Below are 25,738 nucleotides of genomic sequence, written 5' to 3'. Positions count from 1 at the left end.
AAACAATGGCAAAAGCTTTAATGAAAAGCTGAAATCATTCTGGCCTGGCATGGAACAGCTTGGAGTTACCTAGCAGTAATCATTTCTCACTATGCTTGAGCAAGAACTTAATGTAACGCGCGCTAATTAGTTGCTAAATATCTGTGGCGTTTTAAAGAGGCAAGGAGGGTACTTGTTTTTAAATACTAATATCCATTAACAGATTCTGCAACACTGCTTTGAGTGTTTTGCCCTTAAGTCCTTCAACTCAGTTAGGGAATTAAGTAGAAATAGTGCTTCACTCTTGCTGCTTGAATGGTTGTTTTGATCTCCACTGTAAGCATTCTTATTGACTGTAGCTGGGTTTCCATTACATATTTTTGTAAAATAAAAGCAAAGTTCCTATATGTCGACAAAGTATAATTGCGCTTTGAACTTGTTTCCATTGAACGTTGTTTTGGTAGGAGCCTCGTAACTCTCATCCTGTGAGACTTTGTTGCAGGAAGACGAAAGCTCAGAACCTGCTTATAACACTATGTCTTCCTTTGTTATTTCACGTCAAATGTGGCAGTAATGATTTTGGAGTATAATGCTAAAAAAATGCCCTGTCTCCTCTTCTATTTACACGTACCAATGTTTTCCCCGAGAAAAGTGGTCATGTGATCATGTACGTCACATCATGTGACCATGTATGTCACGTCATGTGACCATGTACAGTACGTCACATTCCATGACGTGTATTTCCTTATCGAAACGTCTAAAATTTATCCCCATGAACTTTTTTTGCAATATTTGAGTGTTTTCTTGAAATTCAGGTGTTTCCATCACCACTTTTCTTGCGCTATTTAGACTTTGTGTATTTCCAAGGTTAATGGAAACGCTAGTGTCTGTAAAGTTTTGCGCATTGTCGTACATAGAAATGTTTTTCCTTCATTCAGCCAAAAGCAATTTCTTAACACATTTCTGGTGTTTTCACAGACTGAAAGTTGGGGCAAAACAATGGGTGGGTGTTTTTTGGGGGGGCTTACATAGACAGATCTAAATCCAGCCAAAATGTTATGTCTCGCGGAGTGAAGTAATTTGGCAAAGAATAGTGGTAAAAACAAGAACAAAAAATGGTATCAAGCGAACCACTTTTCCTATTGTCTGGCAAATAAACAGTAAGTACAAAGTAATAACCCCTCTATGCATCCGTTCACATGACTCCACATCCCACAATGCAATGCGCCAAAAACAGTTTACATTGGAGTTCAAAACAAAGGAGAAAGAGGTCATTTTCAAATAATCTTTAATTTATTGATCTGTGAGATATGTTTTTATATCTGATAAACACATTCATCACCAGCAGCGTTAAGTATCAATGCCTCCAAGATTAGAAACAGTTTGAGGGTAAGCTACCGACTATGCTGACCCTTTCATCATATTAGATGCAATGTATTAATCACCGTTAAAGCTAAATTTAGAGAAATGACAAGTTAGGGGTGGGGGCAAAATGAAGGAGGAAAAGAAGGGAGACATTGTGATGAGCCACGAAAGGAAGACTGTGTTGAGTCTGGATCTCAAAAGGGATAACAAGGCAGAGTAATGACGGCATGGGGATAGTTCCGGGGCAGGGCCAAATAGGTTATTAGATATGATGTCTACATCACGGATACATGTTGAAAACTTGTTATTGGTGAGATTCTACAAACATCTACACATGGCCGGTCCTCCTCACTGCTTTACATCAACATATGAGCTGTTTTTAATTTTTTAATAGGGTTTTTCTATACTTTACTCATTCTGCAGCGGTTCTGCCTGTCTGACAGACCTGTGATATCAATTGAAACGCTCTGAGACCAGTGAATTCCATTGAAGTAGAATTTCCATCCCTGATCCGTTTCAGACTTTTACATAGGCGCAAGCAAAGCAGACATTTCAAGGGAAACGAGGCTGTGAAAACGCACTCGGATTTGTCTATGTGAATGCACTCTAATTCTGACCAATCAAACCACAGGATTCTCAGGGGTCAACAACTCCACATAAGAGGGACTCAATCACACCACAAAGGAAAGGCTGATAGGACGTAATCCCTTCCCACTTGTGGAGTGCAACCCTGATCCATCCCATTTGAGGTTGGCTCTTCACTTTATTAGCGTCACGATTAAATCCCACTGGTTGCATTCCTGCAAAACCACAGGACGAACACTCGCTTACACACACACACACACACACACAACAACCCCTCCTCTGCACACTGTGGCATGGCCTCACATTAAACTTTAAGAGCTTGGACTCGTCTGTCCTCACCAAAACACTGGGTGAGCTTGTTCTCCTTTCAGTCCCTGCCCTCACTGTTGCACCTCACATCATGCTTTATTCATAATGTCACATAGTTTAAATCGCTGACACAAACCACACTCTAACACAAGGCCACCCAGTCACACAAAGCCTCACTCCGTCTAATTTGTTTCCTGGGGGGAACACTTTTGGTGTCAATTAGGATACTGAGGATATATCAACTGCTGCTTTCCCATCTATAAGTCCCTTCATCTTCAACCCATAGAGGGTTCTCCATTGTTCTGTTTTCACAAAGCTTTGTCTCAGTGATCAATCCCTTTTTTGATCACATCAACGCAAATGAGAATCAATTTTATAACCCACTATTTTCAAATGAGTGCCACTCGCCGTCATCAAAGTGGAAGCACATTTTGGCCCATAAGAAGGTCCTGTAGTAAAAGCTGTGAATCGCTGAGTCAATGTTTTTTTGCACCCAAAATTTGATATGGACAGTACACATTAATGAAAATGTACTGTATTTAGACGGCAAAGGATGTAAATATGCCGAATTCTAGCAACAATGCTCATTTGCATCCACAAATTAGTATGAATACTGAATTCTTGATAATGCAAAAAATGGTAAAGTTTAAAAAAAAACAAGCAATTTTGGCCAACAAGAGATTAATTTTAGTCTCCTCAAGTCACGTATGTTTGACACCCCTTGGTTTATATGGTCTCAACCAAAATACATGTTAGCTTAATGATGAACTGGGTGTCCCAGAGAGGAAACTGCATATCTGGTAACAAATTATAGCCATAGAGCGTCATGCATTTCTATCTAGGTCAGGTTCTCGGGAACTAGGTTTTTTTCAAAGAAACATTCAATAACTTCTTGTTACATTTCAGATAATATAATGCAAATTATAAAGTTTAGAGACAAATTTACCCAGGGGTTGTGTGGTGCAATTGGATGAACCAAAAAATGTTCTTGTTGTTGACTAAAATTCGAATTATTAGGTGATTGATATCGGCCACGGATGATATCAGCAAAATGCTTACATTGAACATATCGATGTTTTTGTTTTTTTTTGCCTCGTATTAAAATACTTAGAAGTTTAAAACATTGTTTAATAGTTGTATAACCCATTAAGAAAAGTCAATGAACTCAATCTAAACAGGAGATGACAACTACTCATGTTTGAGGAGAACATGCACATTCTACAGAGGGAAGCTGAATTCAATAACCTCAACCTTATAGCAGTACTGGATGACTCTTTCTGAACACAGGAAAAGTCAGTATAACCTCAGAGGAACCGGAATTTTCAAAAAAGTAAAAGCTAGAACAAATAAAAAATGTATGTCGATGTATTTCTGTAAAAGGTGTTAATCTGTGGAATGACTTGAAAGATCAAATAAAACAGAACGGAACAGTCACAACTTTCAAAAAGATCAATCTACTATAATTTAAAAATATATATAATCTCAGGATGAATAAAGTAAGCAACTAAAAAAAAGACTTTAATAGATCCATAACAGATGAATTGAATTAAATGATGACATGATTTAGTTTAAAAATAAAAATAACATAAAACAAAATGAAATTTATGAAATGTATGTTAAAATAACAATTCTAAATACATGTGTATTTCTCTTCTGTTTGACACTTGAAATTGTTTATTTTAAATTTTTGTGTTTTTGTCTCATGGAAGTCTGTAAACAGGGTTAGGCATATTAAGAAATAACTTCAGCCTAAACCCTTTCAGTCATGTTTCGGGTTTTTTTTTAATTCATCTTTGATTTATTACATTTTACTCAGGCTGAATGCTATAGTAGTGATGTGTTTATTCCTCCTTTCTGTGTTTCCCATGTTTGCAGGTGCAGGTTACATGTATGCATTCTTGTTCAGTTTCCTTCCCTTGGGCTTTAAAACCCATCTGTATACTGTGTTATTACCTCAACTCTATACCTCGTCTATTTTTTTATTTATTTTTTGTAAATCACTGAAGCGCCAAGCTTGGTTTGTGTTAGTTTGTATCATGTTCAAGTTGCCTTTTTACTTTTTCCTTAAAGCTACTGTTATATTGTTTAAGATCCAATCGCACATTTATCTGTATGTTTCAAAATGCAATAAAAAAGTTGTGAAAAAATAAAATAAATGTGATTTGAAATTTTTTGGTACATTTATTCTGACTTCAAATTGACACATTTGTGTTTCGTCCAGATAGAATGTGGAAGTGTTTCTATGAATCCAGCTGAAACAGTGCTTCAATGAATCCCTGTAGGTGAAAGTTGCTCTCTCTGTTGGCTTGCTGTCCTGACTTCCTTCCACAGAGCCCCTAGAGCTGCTGGAGATGAGTAATCAGACTCATTACCAAAGCCTCTGGCCAGCTCCTTCATGTCGCTGCATGTAATTAATCTACCTGAGACAACTCGGAGTGGAGACCCCCTCTGGGGAGGAGAGCAGAGGATGGGGTAGGAGAGGAGAGGGTAGGACAAAAACAAAAAAAAACAAAAAAGTTGCATGAACAAGAACAAATAATGAATCAAGGTTACCCAACATTAAGATAATGAGTTGGTGACACGAGGAAGAAAGCAGATATAGGTTTAAGCAAAGAGGAAATAGGAGAAAAGAGAGGTGAGTAGGATGAGAAACATGAGGGTGAGATGACAGGAAGAAGGAAGAAAGAGGAGATGGGAGAGGGCGGGGGAGTAAAAAGTACAAGGTGAGCACAAAGCCGTCCTCTGCCTCATTACAGTAACACACCACTAGTGGCTGGGGTTCATTCGTTATCTGCTCCTGCACTCGTTTATTCTCCCACTACATGAATCGCGTTCATGGATTGCATGTCTCAGTGGATTGTATGAATAGATATGGCTGGTGTGTGTGTGTGTGTGTGTGCGTGTGCGTGAGCAACCAAAGAGCTGGAAAGTGCCGATGTTAACAAAACAGAGCAGCTGGCTGGCGGAGAGGGAGAAGCTCGGTGTGTGTGTGCATTATGAGCGCCTACATGTGCAGGTCACCCTCAGGTAATTAGTCATTTTGAAAGATACCCGAGTGTGTTTGTGAGAAAAAAAACAGCAGTGCACACACACACATACAGAGTGTGGAAGACCCTCATTTAATTCCCTTTTCTTTGTATTCAATACAGGGATTCATTAAACAAGCAGGTTTTTGTGTCAACCTTTTGGGTTTAAAAGGGAATAAGCTTCATTAATGGATTTCTACACCTTCATTTAACATGCATCCTTAAAATAAAAAAAGTTCAACTCATGTTATGGAGTTTTTTGGGGGCTTAACTGATCAGATAAGAAGTAAGAATGAAAATAAACAAACACACACTGACTATTAAATGTTCTAAAAAGTAATCAGTAAAAAGACAAACTTTGTGTTAAATAAACAATTGAAATAAACAACCAAGAACATCATTTCCCAGAATGATTCTGATTAAAATTACACATTTTTCTACCCATCCACCTTAACATAGAATGACAGACAATTCCAAACACGCAGGTTTACTTGTTTGGTCAATTCAGAAACTCAAACTGATCTAATATACAGGATTTTTGGACTGTGGAAGAAAACTTGAGAAACAGACCAACAATAAACTGAGTTTCATAGAACTTTATGTGTGAAATTGAAAGAACACAACATGATTCCAGCATCTAGAATGTATTGTGTTGACACAGTAAAAAACATGTTTTACTAAAATGATAAAGTGCTTTCATAAAAATTAGAATGAATTAAAACTCTCATGATATCCAACCAGTTTATAATGACTGTATAATCATTCTTCATCCTAATCTCTACATGCTGCTCAGCAGCGCCCCACATGCATGGAGTAAATACACACAGAGCATCAGATAGCCTGTGTGTGTCTGTGTAATAAATCATGTAAAGCAGGTCTCTGGTTGTTGCTGATGCTACACTCTCTGTCGGCTCCACATGATTAGGAAGAAGATCATGTGGAGAATCTCCATATGTCTGCTTCCCGTAAGGACTCCAAACCCCTTGGGGTTTTGTGTGCGTGCGTGCGTGCGTGTGTAAGTGTGCTCTAAACAGTAGGTAATCCCACACTCTTGCTTTCAATTGGAGAACACCACTGTGTTTTTCCTTGGGAAGTATCCAGCGTGCACTGATGCATACTGTGAGTCCCTGATGCATTAGCATGTATGAGTGTAATGTTTTCAGTGTTTGTTGGGGGGGGCAAAGGGACGTAAAAGGAGACAGTAAGATGAAATGAATGAGTGTACATCTACTGGTGGCTAATTTTCTCTGTGATTTATTACCCTCTGCTACTCCGTCACAGCCAGATGTGATACATTTACACACCTTCCTGGCAAAGAATAGCGAGTACAATGCGAGACAGTGCACAAGTCTTCCATCACGGAAGGACCTCCTGTCTGTCGGTTCACTGTATTAATGCTTTCATTTTCCCTTTTAATATAACGTAAACAGACAACGTTACTATTCTGGGGAAAGTGAAATATTTCCACCTTGAGAATTTTTGCCACCATTACCTCAGTTATTCAAGAACTTTCAAGTTAAGTTTCACTCTTTCTATAAAGCGTCACTTGCCATGCATGAATGTATGTGATTATTGTAAACATCATAACAAGCAATGATTTATGAGTAGCTCCAAATCCTTCAGAATATCTGTGTTTTAAGGATGAGGAGTCAGAAAAAGTTATAAACTATAGCTTGTGGTGGCCAAGAGATCATAGCAATTTCGCTTTTTGATCCTTCAGCGTTGGCCCATTTCATTCATCATGACCAGCAACGAATGAGTCAGTATCAACTTAACCATGCACTAGAAGCTATCTTTTGGTTACATTAATAAAATAGAAAATAAAATAAAAATCGAATTTAGATGAATTTGGTATCATTCTTATATTATGTGTAAAATACAGATTTAATCGAGTAAGAAATGAAATTGGCTGTGCATTTATTTTTCAGAAAACCATTTTGCTATATGACTCTTTTTAGGCAAAAATAATAGAAAATGAAGTGGATATGAATTTTTATGGAACAAAAACTGATTTGCTCCCCTTCCTTCCATCAATAATTGATCTTAAAGTTAAAAACACATGTAATGTTTGAGAGTTTTACAACTAAAGACCTTACTTATCCGTCAGTTTGGGCTCTGAGACATAGAGAATGTGTCCTTCTTATTGTCCTGCCTGTACTTTGTTTTTATCGCCAATAATTTCCCTTTTCTTTCCCTTCTGCTTTCCAAGCTTAGCCTTTCTTTCCACCCCTCTTGTCTTCCTTTTTTCTCCCTTTTTGTCTTTACTTCTCCTACTCCATGAGACTCTTTGTGGCCTCGTCATTGTTTGCTCCTAATTCCCTCGTCTCCTTTTGGCTCTCCTGGTTTCTTTGTCTTTTTGCGGCCTTCTTTTTCCATTTGCCAAGCTTTTCTCTGTTTGTGTGTGTGTATGCATGTATGTGTGTGTCAGTCTAGCGCCCCACTGCAATTCATCATCATTTTATCTACAGCTCCCTTAATTGGATCCTATCACGGTCCCACCTGATGAGAGGAGAGGCGGGGAGGGGGGGGGGGGGGGGGGGGGGGGGGTGGGGGCTTGTACTTGTACACTCCCCCTTAACATTTCATGGGGATATGTGGGGACACACATACGCACACACCGCCCCTGGAAAGATAACGTGGGGCTTCCACAAAACCTTACGGCACACTGATAAATGAAAGGTATGTGCCTTGTGTGGATGTTTCAGTTTTGCACTTTTTCTTCACATAAACACAGGTTTGAATTACATTCAAATCAAGATTTATTTGTATCATTTGGACATTTGCACACAAACACAACTGCAGGAAGAAAATGCCAATACACGGCAACGCTAATACATGCAAGGGATCGCAATATTTGAATTCCAATTATTCTATTGGTGCAGTCATTTTTACATTCAAGCTGAGCTAAAAAGTTGAAACTATTTGATAAATGCCTTTTCTTGTCATCTCTACTTGCTTTTCATGCACAGGGTAGCAGGGGTTGTTGGAGCCTATCCTAGCGGACATAGAGTGTAAGGCAGTGCAAAAATCCCCTGGATAGGACACCAATCTATCGCAGGCCATGATAGAGCCAAGTCAGGAGCCACAACGGGATTTGAACCCACTATTTCTGGAATGAGGGAAGCAATGCTCAGCAGTGCACCACAAAGTGACCCTTGATAAATTAATTAAAATTAAAATTATCTACAAAATTCTGTTTTTCTGTGTAAATTCACTGAAAAATGTAAAGAAAGTTCCCCAATTTTAGTCAGATGATTGTTATATTGGAACCCACTGGTATGACCACCTTTGGGTGGGTTTCTCTGTGAAGGAATTGCATGTTCTCCTTGTGTGTGCATGCGTTCACTCCGGGTACAACGGTTTTCTATTTTAATTGAGTAGATTTTTCAGCTATTTGTAATTTACTCAAAGTTTTTATCTTAACTCCAAAAAAACAACACAAAAAAAGACTTAAAACCTGTCTATCCCACTTCTTAATTTATTGGCTTGTTACTCTGTTCAACTGTGTAAATGAAATGAAATGACGTAACACTATGAAGAAGTAAGACTAATGGCTAATGGAAAGCTTTGAGTGTAAGGCTACTCTCACACCAGTTTTGGTAGGGACAACCTATTCATTTTACCAGCAAGAATTGCATTGGTTCACGGTCACAATAACTTCAAACTGTCCTTATGATTTGATGCAGTTCCATGGTTTGCTCATGTGGGGTACTAGTAAGTAGTGCATGTCTCAGAGAGGAAAAAACAAATAAGAAGAAGACCCATCCACTCTTTCACAACAATCAAGAGTGATACGACAGCAAGTTGTGACAGCATTTGCTGTCCACACATCATTTTAAAAAAAACTGGACTTTCAAGGGAATCAATTCTTGGTGCGGTTAAAGCAAGCTAAAAAGGGCTGGTGAGGGTTGTTAATGCACCCTTAGATATATAGGGTCGGATATGAATAGAGCAAATGTTGCTGTCCCCTCTGTGTTCTGTGTTCTATTCCCAGTTGACCCATGGTTACCCTCATGATTTCACTCTGTTTCACTAAGTACCCATGGCACAGTTTCTATTTGCAGGAGACTTTTTTTTCTAGTCGTTGTTGATTTACTACCAAAGTTTGGACTCTTTCCAGACCAAAGGAATAGAGTTGCTGTTTAAATTCAAGGGGGAGAGCCAAATCTTTAAGGGGAAATGAGTCAAGCTTATGACTTTGACCAAGTTATTCTAATATTCAAATTGATGTAAAGCAATTACAATTTTTGCACCTCATTCTTTATTCAACAGGCTTTTAAGTAGTCAGGTCACTGAGGACAGAACTGCCAAAAAGCAGTAATAACAACCAGCAGAATTACAATCTGAAAGAGCCCTGGCTTGTTTGAGGCAATTACAGAGACACAAGCACACTAAATATGTGAAAATTACCTTTCAGTTGCACAAAAGAACTGTAGGAGCCATCACAAAGATCTGAAAATCAACTTCAATAAAATGCCCCTCAACTATTCTTTGTGTCACCAGCAGGCAAAAAGCTTCCATATCACAATGCTGTAGCTCAATCTGTTCTTTGTGCGGAGAAAGGCGAGCGACTCTGTACATTTCTGAAACCAGCAAGTGGTCACAAATCAAGCAACATGTTCCAAGCCCAGGAGTGATGCGAGAGTTAGCTAAATCACCCGAGGGCGGCTGACAAGTGTATGACGGGCTGAAGAAAAGGCGGCCGACGAAGCTGCCAAAGCTGCCTGGACGGCTTCCTGTGACACGGGCGAACGTTAATCACACGTCTCTGTAAGTTAAGTCATAATTGGTGTTGTTAAAATGCTTTCTCTCTCCTTCATGCAGGGAAACGAACACTGGTGAAATGGTTGCTGTCTATGAGCAGTGACAGTTTGACTGAAGACTAATATGCAAGAATAAAAGTCAGAATCAGGAGGGAGTGGATTTTGACAGGCAGCTCCTGTAGCCCTATGCATTATGACAGTATTTAATCAGTATTCATTTCATCACAAATTACCTTTCATTATAGTTTCTTTCAACAGGACATTTTCAGCAGACTATAACTGTCACACTGTGGTGTTGTGTGTTGAGTTTATTTTTCATGTTTGTTTGAAGTTGGGACCAATTATGTGTGTAGCTGTGTGGTATTATTGGTATCAAGACTAGTGTGGGTCCTCTTTTGGTTGTCACCATGTTTTCTTGAGTCTTTTGTAGTTATTGTTTATATCTGGTTTAGGTTTTGCATCTGTGGATAATGGAATACAGTTTCTCAACATTAGGGCCTTTGGCTTTTAAGACTATTCCTTTACCTTGCCTCCTTTTGATCTTCTACAGTTTGGACCTTCATATCCTCAACCGTGTCACAAGATAATCCGTGTATCATTCGTTCGTTTAAGTTTTTCATTATGTAACAAAATCATGAAAAACAAAAAAAAACACTCATTATTTGATAATTGTTTACAAAACCAAAATGAAAAAACAAAAAAACGCCTTGTTTTTCAAATCCAAGCTCTTTTACTTCGGTACAGAAGACGAAAAAAGGAAAACAAACATCTTTATTAATTTTCTCCATTACCGATTTGCCAAAGTACGTGACCCGGAAGTCATCTGACGCTAACGGCTATGCCAACGGCTATGCTAACGGCTATGCTAACGGCTATGCTAACGGCAGTTCGGTATGACAAGATCGCTGCTTCCAGCTGTGCATCCAAAACGTGTCCTTTTTGCTTTAGCTGGTGTTGGGCACAGAACCTCCTCACGGACATTTAGGAGGATTTGAGACTCCTAAGTGTTGCAGAGCTAAGATATCGCAGAATGTGTAACGCTTCACTTCCGGGTCACGTACTTTGGCAAATCGGTGATGGAGAAAACAAAATAAAGGTGTTCGTTTTCAGTTTTCCATTTTCTGTACCGAAGCAAAAGAGCTTGAATTTGAAAAACAAGGCGTTTTCTGTTTTTTTCATTTGGGTTTTGGAAACAAATATCAAATAATGAGTGTTTTTTTCATTTTTCATGTTTTTGTTACATAATGAATAACGAATGATACACGGATTCAAGATGATTAAATGCAAACAAAAGCAGAACGGTTCTAACTAAAGCAGGTTGGTTCTAACTACCACTGAAATGAATGCATTTCATACCAACCTATTCCACTAAGTAACAGATTTTAAGTCGTAGAATAAATACTCTAGATCAACGTTCTCAAACTTTTTAGGTCCAAATACCCCCTTTCTCTTATTTCTGAATCCAAGTGCCCCCTGTCCAACGACATTTTGCACATAACACTGTGAAAAAACAACTATAAGCATAATGATGGAATTAATTAATTTAAATGAGGTTTTTTGTAAATAAGTAATGAAACAGTATTTAGTGCCTCCTGAATAAATATATTTCTAGAGTTTTTTTTTCTTTTTTTAATCATTTCTGGCCATCTCCGGCCTAGTGTGGGACCAAGACTGACCATTGTATTTTCAGTTTCAAGATAAATTCCATCATCATTATCATGATTATCATTCTTTTACTAAAAATAAACATTATAAAACGCCATAGTTTTAATGCTTTCATTTGTTAAATTTCTACTCTCTCTCTCTTTTAAGTACCCCCTGTAGAGCCATCGCATACCCCCATTTGAGAAACACTGCTCCAGATTAAATGCTCAATTTATTTGGACTTTCTTCCAAGAAAATAACATTTTGGTTCAATTAAAAAAAGCAACTTTTAAACATGGGAAGGATTCAAGATTTAACCAAATGGTTGTTGGGGATTTTGACCTTCAAATTCTGTCTGAAATTTTGGCTAACTCAATATATTCAAGCCATGTCTCTGACTGCAGAAACAAAATAATTTAGACTATAAATCTACCAAGTAGACATGAGTGTATGATAATTTAATTACCAAGAAAAATAATGAGTTCACATCATCAACCAGACACGTACGCTTTTGGTTTCACTCTTACCGTGGTCTTCTGACACTGGATGCTGGAGCTGTTGAACCGTAGGGCAGGAACGCTGTGCATGCTGCCCTGGATATGAAAGATGCATTCGTAGTTTCTCTGTCCAGACTGAGGCTGTGGGAGGTTCTGGGCCAGCAGGGTGATTGGCCTCATCACTCCAGCAGGGATGTAGATCTGGGTGGAGGGCAGGATCTGAGGGCACTCCTGGAGGGAGAAGAAAGGAGGGTTGAGATAAAAAGCTGAACAATACAATAAAACTGGCCAATGCTCAATAAAGAAAAACACCTGAATGGACCAGAAGTTTTAAGACAAGGCAAGGCAGATTTATATGTATAGTGCATTTCATACACAAGGCAATACAATGTGCTTTACATCAAAAAGTGCAAGAAAAGAAAATAGCCTAAAAATCTCTAATAACATTAAAATCAGCAGCAAAAACATTTCAAATCAGCAGTGAAAACATTTAAAATCATTAGTAAAAACATTTAAAATCATCAACAACATCATGACCAAAAATCTCCCTCTAAATCATACACAGTAGAGAAAAAGAGTGCCTTTTTACTTTGATTTAAAAATGTTCACATTGGATGCTGACTTCAGCTCTGCTGGCAGTTTGTTCCACTTTTTTGCAGCATAACAACTAAAAGCAGTGTCACCATATTTGTTGTGAACTCTGGGCTCCACTATCTGACCTGTGTCCATAAATAGACCTGCTAGGTTCATATCTGAATTCTGGATCAAAACCCATTCTCAGATTTATACACCAACAGCAGAACTTTAAAGTTTTTTCTGAGGCTAACTGGGAGCCAGTGTAAAGACTTTAAAACTGGAGTAATGTGTTCTGACCTCTTTGTCTTGGTTAGGACACGAGCTGCAGCGTTCTGAACCAGCTGTAGCTGTTTGATGGTCTTTTGGGGGATTCCTGTCAGAAGACCATTACAATAGTCCAGTCTGCTGGAGATAAAAGCATGGACCAGTTTCTCCTGATCTTTCTGAGTCATTAAACCTTTCACTCTGGAGATGTTCTTTAGGTGGTAGAAGGCTGTATTTGTGATAGATTTGATCTGACTACTGAATGTAAGATCTGAGTCAAACAGAACACCAAGGTTTTTGACTTGGTCTTTAGCTTTTAAAGCTCGAGACTCAAGATACTTGCTGACAGCAGTCCTCTTTTCCTTGTTACCAAAGACAATCAATTCAATTCAACAAAGCCATCTCAAAGCGCTATAAAAATATAAAATCATCTAATACCTTTGTCCAAGGTGGAACTCTGGCAGTGGCCTCTACCCCAGATTATGACATACCTGATGCCAGACCTTTTTTTTTAAGTGTATTTTTTTATTCTTTCTTTGTCCTATGGACATTAAATATGACTCAGTGAGGGTCTGTTTCTTTGCACAAGCAGTTATGAAAGACCTAATTGGGTGTGGGTGGGTGGGGGGGGGCTGGATGCTGGCGGGGGGCCTTGGGGTTGGGGGTTGGGGTCGGTGGGGGGATGCGCTGGGTGCTCGGCTGCTTGGGGCTTCCTCGGATGTGTGTATGGGGGGCGGTGGCTGCCTCTCAGCCTGGGATCTTGGGGGCATCTGGGGGGTTGCCTGGGGCTCCCTGGCCTCCGCTCTTTCTGCTGGCCTGGCTGCATCTGCGGGCCCAGGGCAGTTCCTGGGCTTGCAGTAGCGATCTTTTTTTTTTTTTTTTTTGAACATACACTGGTCTACGATGCACTGGCATGCCTTGGGATGTGGGATAAAACTCATACTGGGCTTAACTTTAGACACGTTAATCCCAAATACCTGCTTTAGGTACTACCATTCACTCATTCCCCCTGTTCACAGCCACCACCATTATAGCTAAGCTTCACTCTTGTCACCATACTGGCTGGATTACACAACATAATAAGCACAATATGTTCTACAACCTCACATCTCACCCTTACTGCAAAACAGTCTATTCTTCCCCACCTTTTCTATTTCCTGCCTTGAGTCTCTCCTCCCTGCTCCCTTTCCCCTCCCCTTCCCCCTCCCCCTCCACTTAGGTGTAACACTGCTCTCCCTTTTTATATCCTCCCTATAATAAAAGATTTCTTACTCTTCCTTAGGGAAGGCTGGTGATGGTCACAATTAAGCAATAAAATAAATCAATGTATTTTATTGCAATAACAAAATATGCATTGCTGTCTCATAATGATTGCACTTCCTGTGGTGTTGACCTTTGACAGCATGTGCAGACAAGTATAAAAAAAAAAAAAAAATGAAAGACCTAATTGTTATCATTTTAAATGTTAATGCTTTCTGCTGCTCACTACTGTATTTGCCTAATACCTACTGAACAGTTCATATTAGTATCTGTGGCAGACAGGAATATCGACACTGTACTATTGAAAGTGTCACTTATTGAGAGTGATGCTCTCACCGTTTACTGTTTAGGTTGTGACAGTGTAATAAAATGGTTCCAAATGTGAGGAACCCATTCCTGTTAAATCTGGTTCCAAATCCCAACGCTACTGGTGAAAAGGACAATTTTTTTGTTGTGCTTTTTAAGAGGATGCATAAAGTGATGCATAGTTCTAGTAGAGATTATAAGAAAAATGCTGCTTATAAGGCATACAACAAACCCTCTGCCTCTAGTACAATACTGAAATGCGGCTTCTTATTTACTATTTACATTTTTGGTAGAATATCTTTGCATCATGTTGACGTGCATTGTGTAGAATTGAATCGCCATCAAATCAATATAAAATCGTGTCGAATCAGGAACGGGTGAATTGTATCCCCGGGGATTCAATGTAACGCGAATGCATCGTATCACTGGTAGTGTATTGAGATGCGTATCAAAACGTTGTCGGTGATGGAGATTCACATGCCTAATTTACAGGTGTTTATGTACTAACATCCGCCAGTAAGTTTTACCAGACTTCATGAGTAAAAAAAAATTATAATAATAATTTATCTTTATTGGCCTAATAGCTTTTCGTGGGTATATTTATACAAATAATGTCACTGTCTGGGGTCTCTGAGTCACTGCTCATCAAGTTTTGATTATACCTTGAATATATTTTATTGTTAATCTGTTAGCATTCAAATTATCCCTGTAGTTTTCTGCTGGTTTTATCACCCCCTGATCTTATCAGTTTGTTTGTGATTGAAAGAGGTAAATAAATATTGTGTTATCTCCACACAGGTGTGCCTAATTCCCAATTGCATTCGGTCACTATTCGAAAAGTTGTTTGCTGCTGGAATATTTTTAATTCCGACAACTACTTTAGTTTTATGGACTTTGATCATCTTGACTTTGTTGGATTTAAAATCTGCATTGACTGCATTCTGGGAAAATGGGCCAAATAATGTCCTCTCATTGGCATTACAGCTTTTTATGCTCCTCGACTCAAATTCAGCTCACCAAAAACTTTCCACATTACAGATTCACTCAACACTTACTGGTTATTTAGTGGCATCCAGGAAAAGGTATCCAAACTTTTGTCTGTAGAGCAAAACCAAACTGTAAACCAGAGGAAGTGTCCTCAGGATCTCAGACAGTTAAAATTGTCCATGGTGGTAAAAAACCCTGACACGGATTAGTAAAAAAGGAATCAATAGAGGAACAACTTTCATTTGCTTTGAATGGATGCCTTAAACTGTATTTATTTAAGCACGTTAGCAGCTCTTCCAGTCATTACCGGATTAGACATCAAAATCCAGGTGTTAACTGGGATCAGTGGGATCCCCCCCACATGTTTCAGTTGTGTTATTAGTTTGTGTCTTTAACATTTGTGAAAATCCTGAAACTTGAATGTTTGCTTCATATTTACCACATCTGCTCATCTGTTCTAACATTAGATCAACTTTAAGTAGGACTCATTTGTATTCAAGATGATTCTTGCATTAAGTTGTTTTTTAATACATATTCCAGTGGTAACTTCCGTGTAAATATGTGGCAATAAAATGCACAAAATGGTGTTTGTAAAAACTTTAAATATCATTGCACCATTTACTGCAGTAAATGAGGAAAAAAAGCACCTTCGCACTTTACTAAAGTGTATAATTACCCAGGAACCAACTCTAATCTACCAACATTCATTTGGTATTCATCTGGCAATGCAGTACAAACTAAAGTCATAAAAACTTCCAAGTAGACTTTTTAAATTAAATTCCTTTTCACGTATTGCAACATCAAGTAAGCTATAATTTTTCTATTAGGGCAACAAGTGTTTAGGGCTAGAATGATGAATCAGTGACTGCAGCGTACTATTTAATCAGGGATGAGTAGCTAAACTTAAACCGTACAATCAGCCCTGTTCTCTGTAGACTCAGCTCAAAATAAGTTTGCCCTGAACTGAAGAGCTGCCTAATGGAACGACCAGTAATGACTTACAGATTGGTCTGGGAATGGCAGAGAGGACACAAAGGGGTAGAAAAGAGAGAAAGTGGGAGGGGGGGGATCTGACATAATGGCTCCAAGAGACTTGTCAGGTCAATTCACAAAAACACAGCACTCAAACAGCCAGAAGTGACTGTGGCAGTGCCATATGTTAGTGGGCAGGGAAATGCAGTCAGAATAAGGACTTATAAAAAGGTCAAATAAAGCGCCTTTGTAATCTGAACTTCCAGTGCTGTATACATGTGTTTATACATGTTTGACCAGCAGTAAATGCACAGTTTTATTGATACAAAAAAACAGAGAAAATTCTCCGGAGTGACTCCCAGTTCTCAGATGAACAGCTTTTTCAATAGCTTTTAATAGATAATTGTGTCAAATGAAAGGAGTGAGTATAGCAAAGCTTTTTTTTCTGCTTTTATTATAAATTGTAAAAAGCAACCTCATGCATCAGGATAACATTTAGCCATACACACTGATGCCAACCTAAATGTTCTCAGACTGGCACGGGAACTCAAATGACAAAGGAGAACATGCAAACCTTCCTCAAAGAGGCTGTGGAGCTCCATAAAGAAATTGAAAGTTTAAATGTCATAATGCAATCTGGATTCAAAATTTGGAATATTTCATAAGCATGCTAAAAGGCTCAGAAAATTAGCAGAGACACCTCCCACCCCCACCAAGGACTGTTTTCGCTGCTGGACTCTGGAAAGATGTTCCACAGCCTCCGAAGCAGAACCTCCAGGTTCTGTAACACGTTCTTCCCTCAGACCATAAAACTACAAAATACAAAAATAATTCCTTCATTCCCCCGCAAACCCCCACGACTGGAGTACCTTACTGGACTGTAAATACAGACAATATAACATACATCATAAAAAAATAAAATACTTTGCAATATATATATATCTGTATAGATATTGTACACATTGCTTTTCTTCTTAAAATCTATTTATATCTGCACCTTATTATTATTATTTTTTTAATACTATACCTTATGTAAATACTTGCTGCTGTTTTTTTATCCTGCAAGATGAGCCAATGCAACAAAATTTTGTTCTGATCTGTACTGTAAAGTAAAGTCTGAATGACAATAAAGAAAGTCTAAGTCTAAGATAACATCATTTCTGGAATATGTGTCTCACACCAACGTCACAGGCGCTAACTTACTTATATACCCATAGAGCACACATCCATTGTTTCAAGATACCATGCAGTCTTGCTTGATTAGGCTATTTAAAAATTAACACCAGTCTTGTTGTTGCCATCTAGATGCCTTCATGTATCATAGAATACAGTAAAAAAAAAGTACATATGAGTTGCATTGTTGTATAAGTTCACATCTTCTATATTGAAATTAAAATAATTTTTGAACACCTGAAATAGTACTTTGTTTTCATGAAACAATAATTGCACATTGAAACATGGAGCTGGTTTTACCCGATCACACACACAAGTGCACACACATGCACATATACAAACAGCGTGAGCAGATTTTCCTTCAGAGCTACTGTATATTGTATTCCAGAAGGTGCAAAAATAAAAAAGCAGAGTAGAGTGTGCAGAGTTCCTCTGGGAAACATGCACTTATATCTGCTTTTAAACACTTAAAAAAAAAGCTATGCACATATAGGGCCTACGTTTACAGTACAAAGACCTGCAACTGCACAAACCAATAAGAGAAAAAGGGAAACTCACCCACAAAAAACACACACACAAAAGAGAGTGAACAAAAGCGTTAGAAGCAGAGAATTGTGGGAGCAGTTTCATTAGGAGTGGTGACAGGTGTCAGAGCTGAGTCTGCATCAGATAGCGAAGCAGTTCTACACAATGCGACACAGCAATCTCTTTACCTGGGGGATTCCTCTAATCCCCCGCTTTCTCTATTCTTCCCTTTATTCTTGTCGCTCACATTTGATCTTGACATTTTTTGCAGCTGTATCCATGTCTCTCTCATTGTTGTCATCTTTTCTGAACTCATAAATTGCTGGGAAACTAATGGCATCTGGTAAAAGCATAACCAATTCTTCTTTTGTCTCGGGAGATTAAGCACAAGCCCAACAGTAGAAAGGCATAGGAGAAAACGTGTCATCACCATGCAGACCCAACACCTACACGCTGGGTAAACCCCAACACGTGTAGAGCTGAATTTTCCACATAAAAAAAATCAAATCGGCCATGTCAGTAATTTGTAAAGTAAAAATTCCCCTGCAAAATACCTTCTATATTTTGCTGGACTTTGAGGTCCTGTGATAATACTAATCCAATGCGAATTGGCATCTCTGTGATTTGGACAGAAATGGGCGGGATCTGAATCAGTCTGTGGGTGTTTTAGCTCGTAAAAAGCTGCTCACGTTTATGTTTGTTTTGCGGTGTTACGATCCAAATAGTATCCAAATAAACTGGTGACTGACTATCGACTGTGAGGCTGGTGTGAGGAACAATAGATGTTAGAATTTCTACCATGTGACACTTTTGCAAAAACAATTACAGCTTTTTTGAGGGCATTGAAATGTTTCTTTTGCACGTTATAAATACCGCCAACAGCAGCCATCAACGCACATGGAAGTTGATCATAAGAAACGAGGAGCACCAGTAGATTTATTACACCACCTCTGGTTCCACATATCATGTGCATGTTTTACGTAACATTCATTTTTTGGTTTTGATTTATTTATGTATTATTAACGTTTCAATTCACCAGTAATGTGACTGGTGTGTGCGTTGCTTCTTTTTATGTCCGGACCGGGAGCAAAAGTCCTCCCAGTCACCAGATTATCTGGATACTATTTGGACCATAACACTGATTGGTAAAGTTGGCAGATATTCACAGATTCAGACTTCCAGCAACAATAACTCTTTAACAAAACGTCATCGACACACAAATCACACCTCTGCCATCAGTGTGAGGTGGACAACGTGGTACATAATCATTTCATCAAATGCAGCTGAGTAAAAGTCTGTCTGTGTCCCCCCTCTGTGTGGTGAGATTAAAACATGAAGCTCTCTTCCTAGTTTTCTCGTAAATATCCATATATCACACAATGAGAACCAGATTTAATTTTAAAACAGAAAAATGCTGCTTGTTTGTTTTTTTTTGTTTTTCTGTTTCTGGTTTTAAATTAACAAAAAAAAAAAAAAAAAAAATCAGTTTTTTATATTTTTTAATTTGGTTTTAAAACAAAATAACCAAAGAACAAAGGGTACACAGATTGATCTGATGCATGATTACGCGTTGTTTTGTTTCCGGGATGCATGTTTATTTTCTTTTGGCGAATGTTACGCCATACGCAACGCGTTGACATCATATCCAGGAGATGTCCGTAAATTTCAGCAAAATCTCAGGCTTTGGTTATCCCGTACGATTGCGCCACATGAAGTGCGAACAGTGATATAGTCTATATTGTCACTATACTAAAAATGTTTGGACATAGTTTTCGTCAACAAATATAACACTGTACGCAATCAAGAGATTCCCATTGTATTAAAGTATAAACCTATTAAATATTCCACTAACATTATGAGTACAATGGCCATAAAACACAACTGAAATGATGAGTACTTTTTTTTTTTTTTTACAACAACATATTCAAAACTGGAATTACTGTTGAAGTCAGGAACCAGATGACGAGCAGAGATTACAGAGAGAGAGAGAGAGAGAGAGAGAGAGAGAGGTGAAGTGTGATAGAAGAAGAGGCGAGCCAAGGTCTAAGAAGTCATCTGATCGTTTATTAAAGTGGAGATGAGGGACGGAGAGGTCAAGATCCCAACTGAGCGAGGCAAAGGCTATACAACAGAAAGCTGTAGGCACCACCCTGATCCAAACTAATCCCCACATTAGTAATAGAGACACTAAGGATGTTCCATTCATTCAGATAGATAAGCCAAACATGCAGTTGTTACACAAACCTTAAGTGTTCACAGGTTTATCTCCTATACAGCATTTCAGTTAAATCTTGCCCCCTGGCTCTGTTGCAGGAGGTAAGTGCCCATGTCTGTGGAGTGTTGAAAGTAGCCTTGGGGCCAAATACACAGAAACTGTGATCAAAGGTAGAAAAGTAAGCCCTCAAAGGGAAATTAGACGGCGCTCTTCTAAAATACCAATAGTGTGAAATCTCTATCGGTATCAAACAGCTGCTGTAAGCATTAAGAGGGGAGATTATACTGTGGTACTGCTAGTTTTTTGGATAGAAAAAACAAATAGGATTAGATGCAGTCAAAGACAGACTGTAGTCTCACACTTTAGACATTCCCAAATCGTGTATTTGGTTCATGATGATGCTCTCCCATTTCCCTCATCATCTTTGGACTTTTAGTTTGTCTTTTGGCAATGGAAATACACAACTGGATTCAAGAGAGAAGGTTTTTATATGTCATATATGCATATACTTGACTGGGGTGTAAGTAGAGTTTGAGAAAAAGAGAAAAAGACAAGAACGTAAATAAACTCATTAAAAAAAATAAAAAATATAAGAAAACAATTTGAACAATTTTATTAATTGGCTGGTCGTCCGTAGTTCAAGAGTTTAGGACATTGCCATTAGTAAGTAGGCCCACCAATTATTTTGATCACTTTAAAAATTCATAGAGGCATATTTAATGCAAGAATTTTCAAGAGGCTGGTGCAGTGGAGACAGTGGTGTTTAACTTGGTTCCTCCCTTTCCATCCATTCCCAATTGTTCTTAGTGGGAACAGGCAGGATGGTCCTAAAGAAAGGCGCTTTTTCTCCTAAGAAAACCCCCCTCCTTCTTCAGGGGGGCGTTGTGACCCACACTGTTGTTCTGTTGACAAAGTCCATCAGTCAGAGGGAGGCCCTTGGCAACATTTCAACAGAGCCACCAATTTTACACAGTGCACAGCTCTTTTGTTTTTATTGAAGAACATAACAAACTGAGTATGACATAGCCTTATGTATTCTATCTCCAAGAAAGCTTTCTATTGGGATCTCCTCAACATACTAGTGATGTTAGAAGCAATTAAGCCATTATCAAGCTTAATTATCTGTTCAGATAGTACCAATTTAGATCTTTTATGGTGTCTTTGAGCAAACCAGTATACCCTTGAACTTAGTATCCTCAATTTTGCTGGTTTTGCAGCTACATGTATATGTAGCACTTAATGGTTTCTGGTTTTTGGATGCAGGATGTCTGGACAAATGAAGCTACAAATGCAGGGCTTATTGATTAACTTCCTGGTAAAAGCCACTGAATGTCGGAGCCAAAAATCCTCTAATATTGGTTGCTGAGTCTTAGAGGGAACATCCACTTTTGCAGTTTTTTTGATCACATACAGATTGAGGTAACTTGAGTATCCACCGGCACACAAAATGTGAAATAAATCCATCCAGTCTTTTTTTTGTGGTCTGTGTAGGTCTTACAACACAGAGGAAATTGCTCCGTTTCAAAATTTTCAGATTTTTGATGTCACAAGTCAAATTGGGAAAGAAAATGCCCTCCCCTTCCCTGGTAACTCCACCCATGGACTCCACCCTCAACCTGATGAAAACTTTTGAGAAAGTCCGCCATTGTATTTCTCGCTAGCAAAGGAGTGATGGCTATCGGTAAAACTAAATACAGAACTTGCATGCTGCCAATGCCGTGCCTCCACAGTGAGCATACACTGTAGTGTAAGCACTAATTGGAGATGTACTCCACTCTTGTGATTCGACGCATTGGCGAACATGCTTCTCGGCCTGGGATCTCGTGGGCATCTGGGGGGCTGCTCGGCCGTGGGGGGGTGGCCTGGGGCTCCTTGGCCCCCACTCTTTCTGCTGGCGTGGGTGCATCTGCGGGCCCAGGGCGGCTCCTGGGTTTGCAGGAGTGGTTTTTGCACCTACACTGGTCTACGATGCACTGGCACGCCTTGGGATGTGGGATAAAACTCGTACTGGGCTTAACTTTAGACAAGTTGATCCCCCAGCTTTAGGTATTACCACTCACTCCTTCCCTCTGTCCACAGCCACCACCAGTATAGCTAAGCTTCACACTTGTCACCAGACTGGCTTGATTACACAACACAATAAGCACAATATGTTCTACTACAACTTCACATCTCACTCTCACTGTAAAATAATCTATTCTTCCCCACCCTTTCTATTTCCTGCCTTGAGTCTCTCCTCCCTGCTCCCTTCCCCTTCCCCCTCGCCCTGCCCCCTCCCCCTAGGTGTAACACTGCTCTCCCTTTTTATATCCTCCCAATAATAAAATGTTTCTTACCCTTTCTTAGGGAGGGCTGGTGATGGTCACAATTAAGCAATAAAATAAACTAATTTATTTCATTGCAATAACAAAACATGCATTGCTGTCTGTGTTTTGACAACAGTGTGTGGATAGCAAAAATAAAATTGCTTTGGTGATCACTGATCACCCTGTAAAAGAGCGAGACATGAAGTGAGTCAGCGTCTATAGACACGCCCACTCATGCATATGCGTAAGTAGGCCCCAAAATGGCCCGATTTCAGAACTGCTCAGAAAGTGACTTTTCAGAGGGTTAAAACTCTGGAAAACAGGCGAGTTTGGGAAAATAAACCTCAAATACTATGTTTTTGGGTTTCTTAGAACAAATGGAGATGGGTGAAAAATTGTATAATATGTCCCCTTTAAATGTTAGTATGTTATAGCCCTAAAAGCATTAAATGGTTACTAGTTTTATAGTTCAATTTTAAACTAAATGTCAAACATGTAAACCAAAAAAAAAAAAAAAAAACTTTGACATTATTTGTACTACAGTATGTTAGTGTTGGCTTGTTTTTCTTGAAATGTTACCATTACTAAATAGAAAATGCTCCAATCATTAAGCATCCACTGTATTCTAGATTATATTCTGAGACGGTCACAAATGAAACCTCCCTTTGGTTCCTCATCATCAGCTTTATCCTCTTCTCTCTCCACCTCATCTGAACATCGCATCCTAAAGGCATGACCAGTTGTGTAGTGTATCTACCTGCTGTGATGCCTGCAGTCATAAACTCTAGCTGTATGGGATGCTCTGTTGCATTTTTTATATTGACTTATTCTCTATTCCACAATATCCTTTTGCGTCCACTGCTTCTCTGAGTTTCACTTCTCTGAGCTCTTACCCATCACGTTCACTCTTCACACAACGTTTGCATTGGATGTGTTTAGGACTTGTATATCACTGGAACATTAAGCTCCTCATTCAAGCAGATACACTAAACGTTATACATAGAGATCAGAACACATCATAACAAAAGAGCTGGATATTCTAAAACATGTTAGTACAAATAAGATAAATTGAATATCTAATACATTTATGCTTCTACGTTTATGTATTTTTCAAACAAAGAAAAAATCTTACCATTTAGGTTTTGTAATAGATGAGGCAAAATATGTAATAAGCTGCCAGCAGTCACTATTGAGGTCCCCAGAGTGAGGCGTGGACAACCAACTGAGTATGATGGATGAGGTGGATGTGTGTGTGTGTGTATCTGTGTGTGTGAAATTGGTAAGGGTCACCATTGTGTGGAGGGGTCCCAACAGATTTGCGTTACAGTTCAATGAAGCATATCAGAAAAAAGGGGGCAAGACCTCATCGACCAGGACTTCTGACACACACGCACATGCACACACACACACACACACACATAGAAAAATAAGACCTTACTGTGATGTAATGGCCACTGCTCCCTTAAGGGACATAGGTAGAGTCATCTGTTGGGCAGTGCCTCAGGTTTTGACAGTAATATGGTAACATCCTTAGAATATAAATGTAACAGACCCTTAATATACTTTACAACACTTTATTGAAGTGATTCTTTATGATTTATTGCAATTTTTTGGGTGCCGATTTTAACTCATTCAGCGCCAGCCATTTTCAAAATTTCTACCCATTCAGTGCCAGCCGTTTTAGAACATTTTGACAAATTTTTAAAGACCCACAGAGTATTTTGTACTATGACAATCTGAAATCTGAAACCAGATTCTGATCGTTTTCTCTCACCATCGCGACACTCAATAGGTTCCACACACGCTCTGGTCGAGTGTACGCTGCTGTGAATTTCAGCATCAACTCTAGTAGCGCCATTTTCCGTCTCATAAACTTCTTTCCTCTTCCTCTGAGCTCTTCCCATCACGGGTGATCTCTCATCCAAAGGTGCGCTGCTGCCACCTACATGTCACCAGTTGGTCACTACATCATGATACAAGCAACCCCTGCCGAAAAACACAATTGACGTCTTTAAACGTCTTTGGCAGTCAACGTTGCTAAACCAAAATATGTCTTTAGATGTCTTTGGCAGTCAATGAGTAAAGGCTGGGGAAAAAAAAAAAAAAAAAAAAAAAACATTGATTTGATTTTATTTGATTTATTTCAGTCTAAATAATAATACCGGTAAATCACTGAATAAATAATAATAAATCAGTGAATGACTGAATGTGATGTGATGTGCATTGTTTTTTGGAACTGTGACATATTTCTAGAAGTTTAGGATTCAACTTACAGTATGTGTTTGGATAAGGAAAAAATTGTGATCATCGTCACTGTAGAATCGCAATTTAAATCGAATCGGCACCCAAGAATCGGGATTAAAATCGAATCGGGACAAAAGGATATTTTTTCAACTGCAATAAAAAAAACATGGGAAAGCTTGCAGATGATGTGAGAACTTGTAGAATGTGATGAGAGCATGTGTATTTTACATGCATGTTTTTTTTTTTTTTAATATATATTATTATTTGTGCCAATTATCGTTAACAACAACAACTCTCCAGTTACAACTTCTCAAATCTGCCAGATGTACAAACTACTTTTCTCACGCGAATCTGTGCTTCTTGAGTTTGAGCAAAACAGATTTATACTTATAGAAAGAGGAATTGGTGGCCAAGTGGTTAATGCAGCGGATATATGGATTTTGTTTTTCTCATTGACGCAGGATCGATTCCCAGTGGAAGCATATGAGACAGATCATACATGTTCATTGTTTCATTGCTCAGTCACATTATACAGATTGTAGATTTAGTAAAATACATTAACTGCTTGGCCTCTGCATCAGCTGTCGGATCACTATCCAAATCTTTTCATACCTTATACCTAAATTTGAACAAAGAGAAGCAATCTCCATGACTTTTTTCATCCACAAATGACTCTAACAACTTCATTCATTTTAAATTCAAAGTTTTTTTTTAGTAACTCAAGACATTTCAGTCTTGCTGT

The 25,738-nt window shown here is 38.7% G+C and overlaps 1 protein-coding gene across 3 annotated transcripts in view; it reads right to left on the bottom strand.

Moving 5' to 3' along the window:
• The window catches only part of plxna1a (plexin A1a), a 339,887-nt gene that overhangs the window by 89,965 nt on the left and 224,184 nt on the right, over positions 1-25,738 (bottom strand). For all 3 annotated transcript variants that reach the window (XM_028452103.1, XM_028452104.1, XM_028452102.1), the window contains one exon: positions 12,199-12,399. In XM_028452103.1, coding sequence (XP_028307904.1) covers positions 12,199-12,399 — 201 coding nt within the window. The remainder of the gene's footprint in view (positions 1-12,198; positions 12,400-25,738) is intronic.

The sequence above is a fragment of the Gouania willdenowi genome, chromosome 7 (genome assembly GCF_900634775.1).
Source record: "Gouania willdenowi chromosome 7, fGouWil2.1, whole genome shotgun sequence".
NCBI classification, from domain to species: Eukaryota; Metazoa; Chordata; class Actinopteri; order Blenniiformes; family Gobiesocidae; genus Gouania; species Gouania willdenowi.
This window is presented reverse-complemented; position numbering and strand designations above follow the sequence as displayed.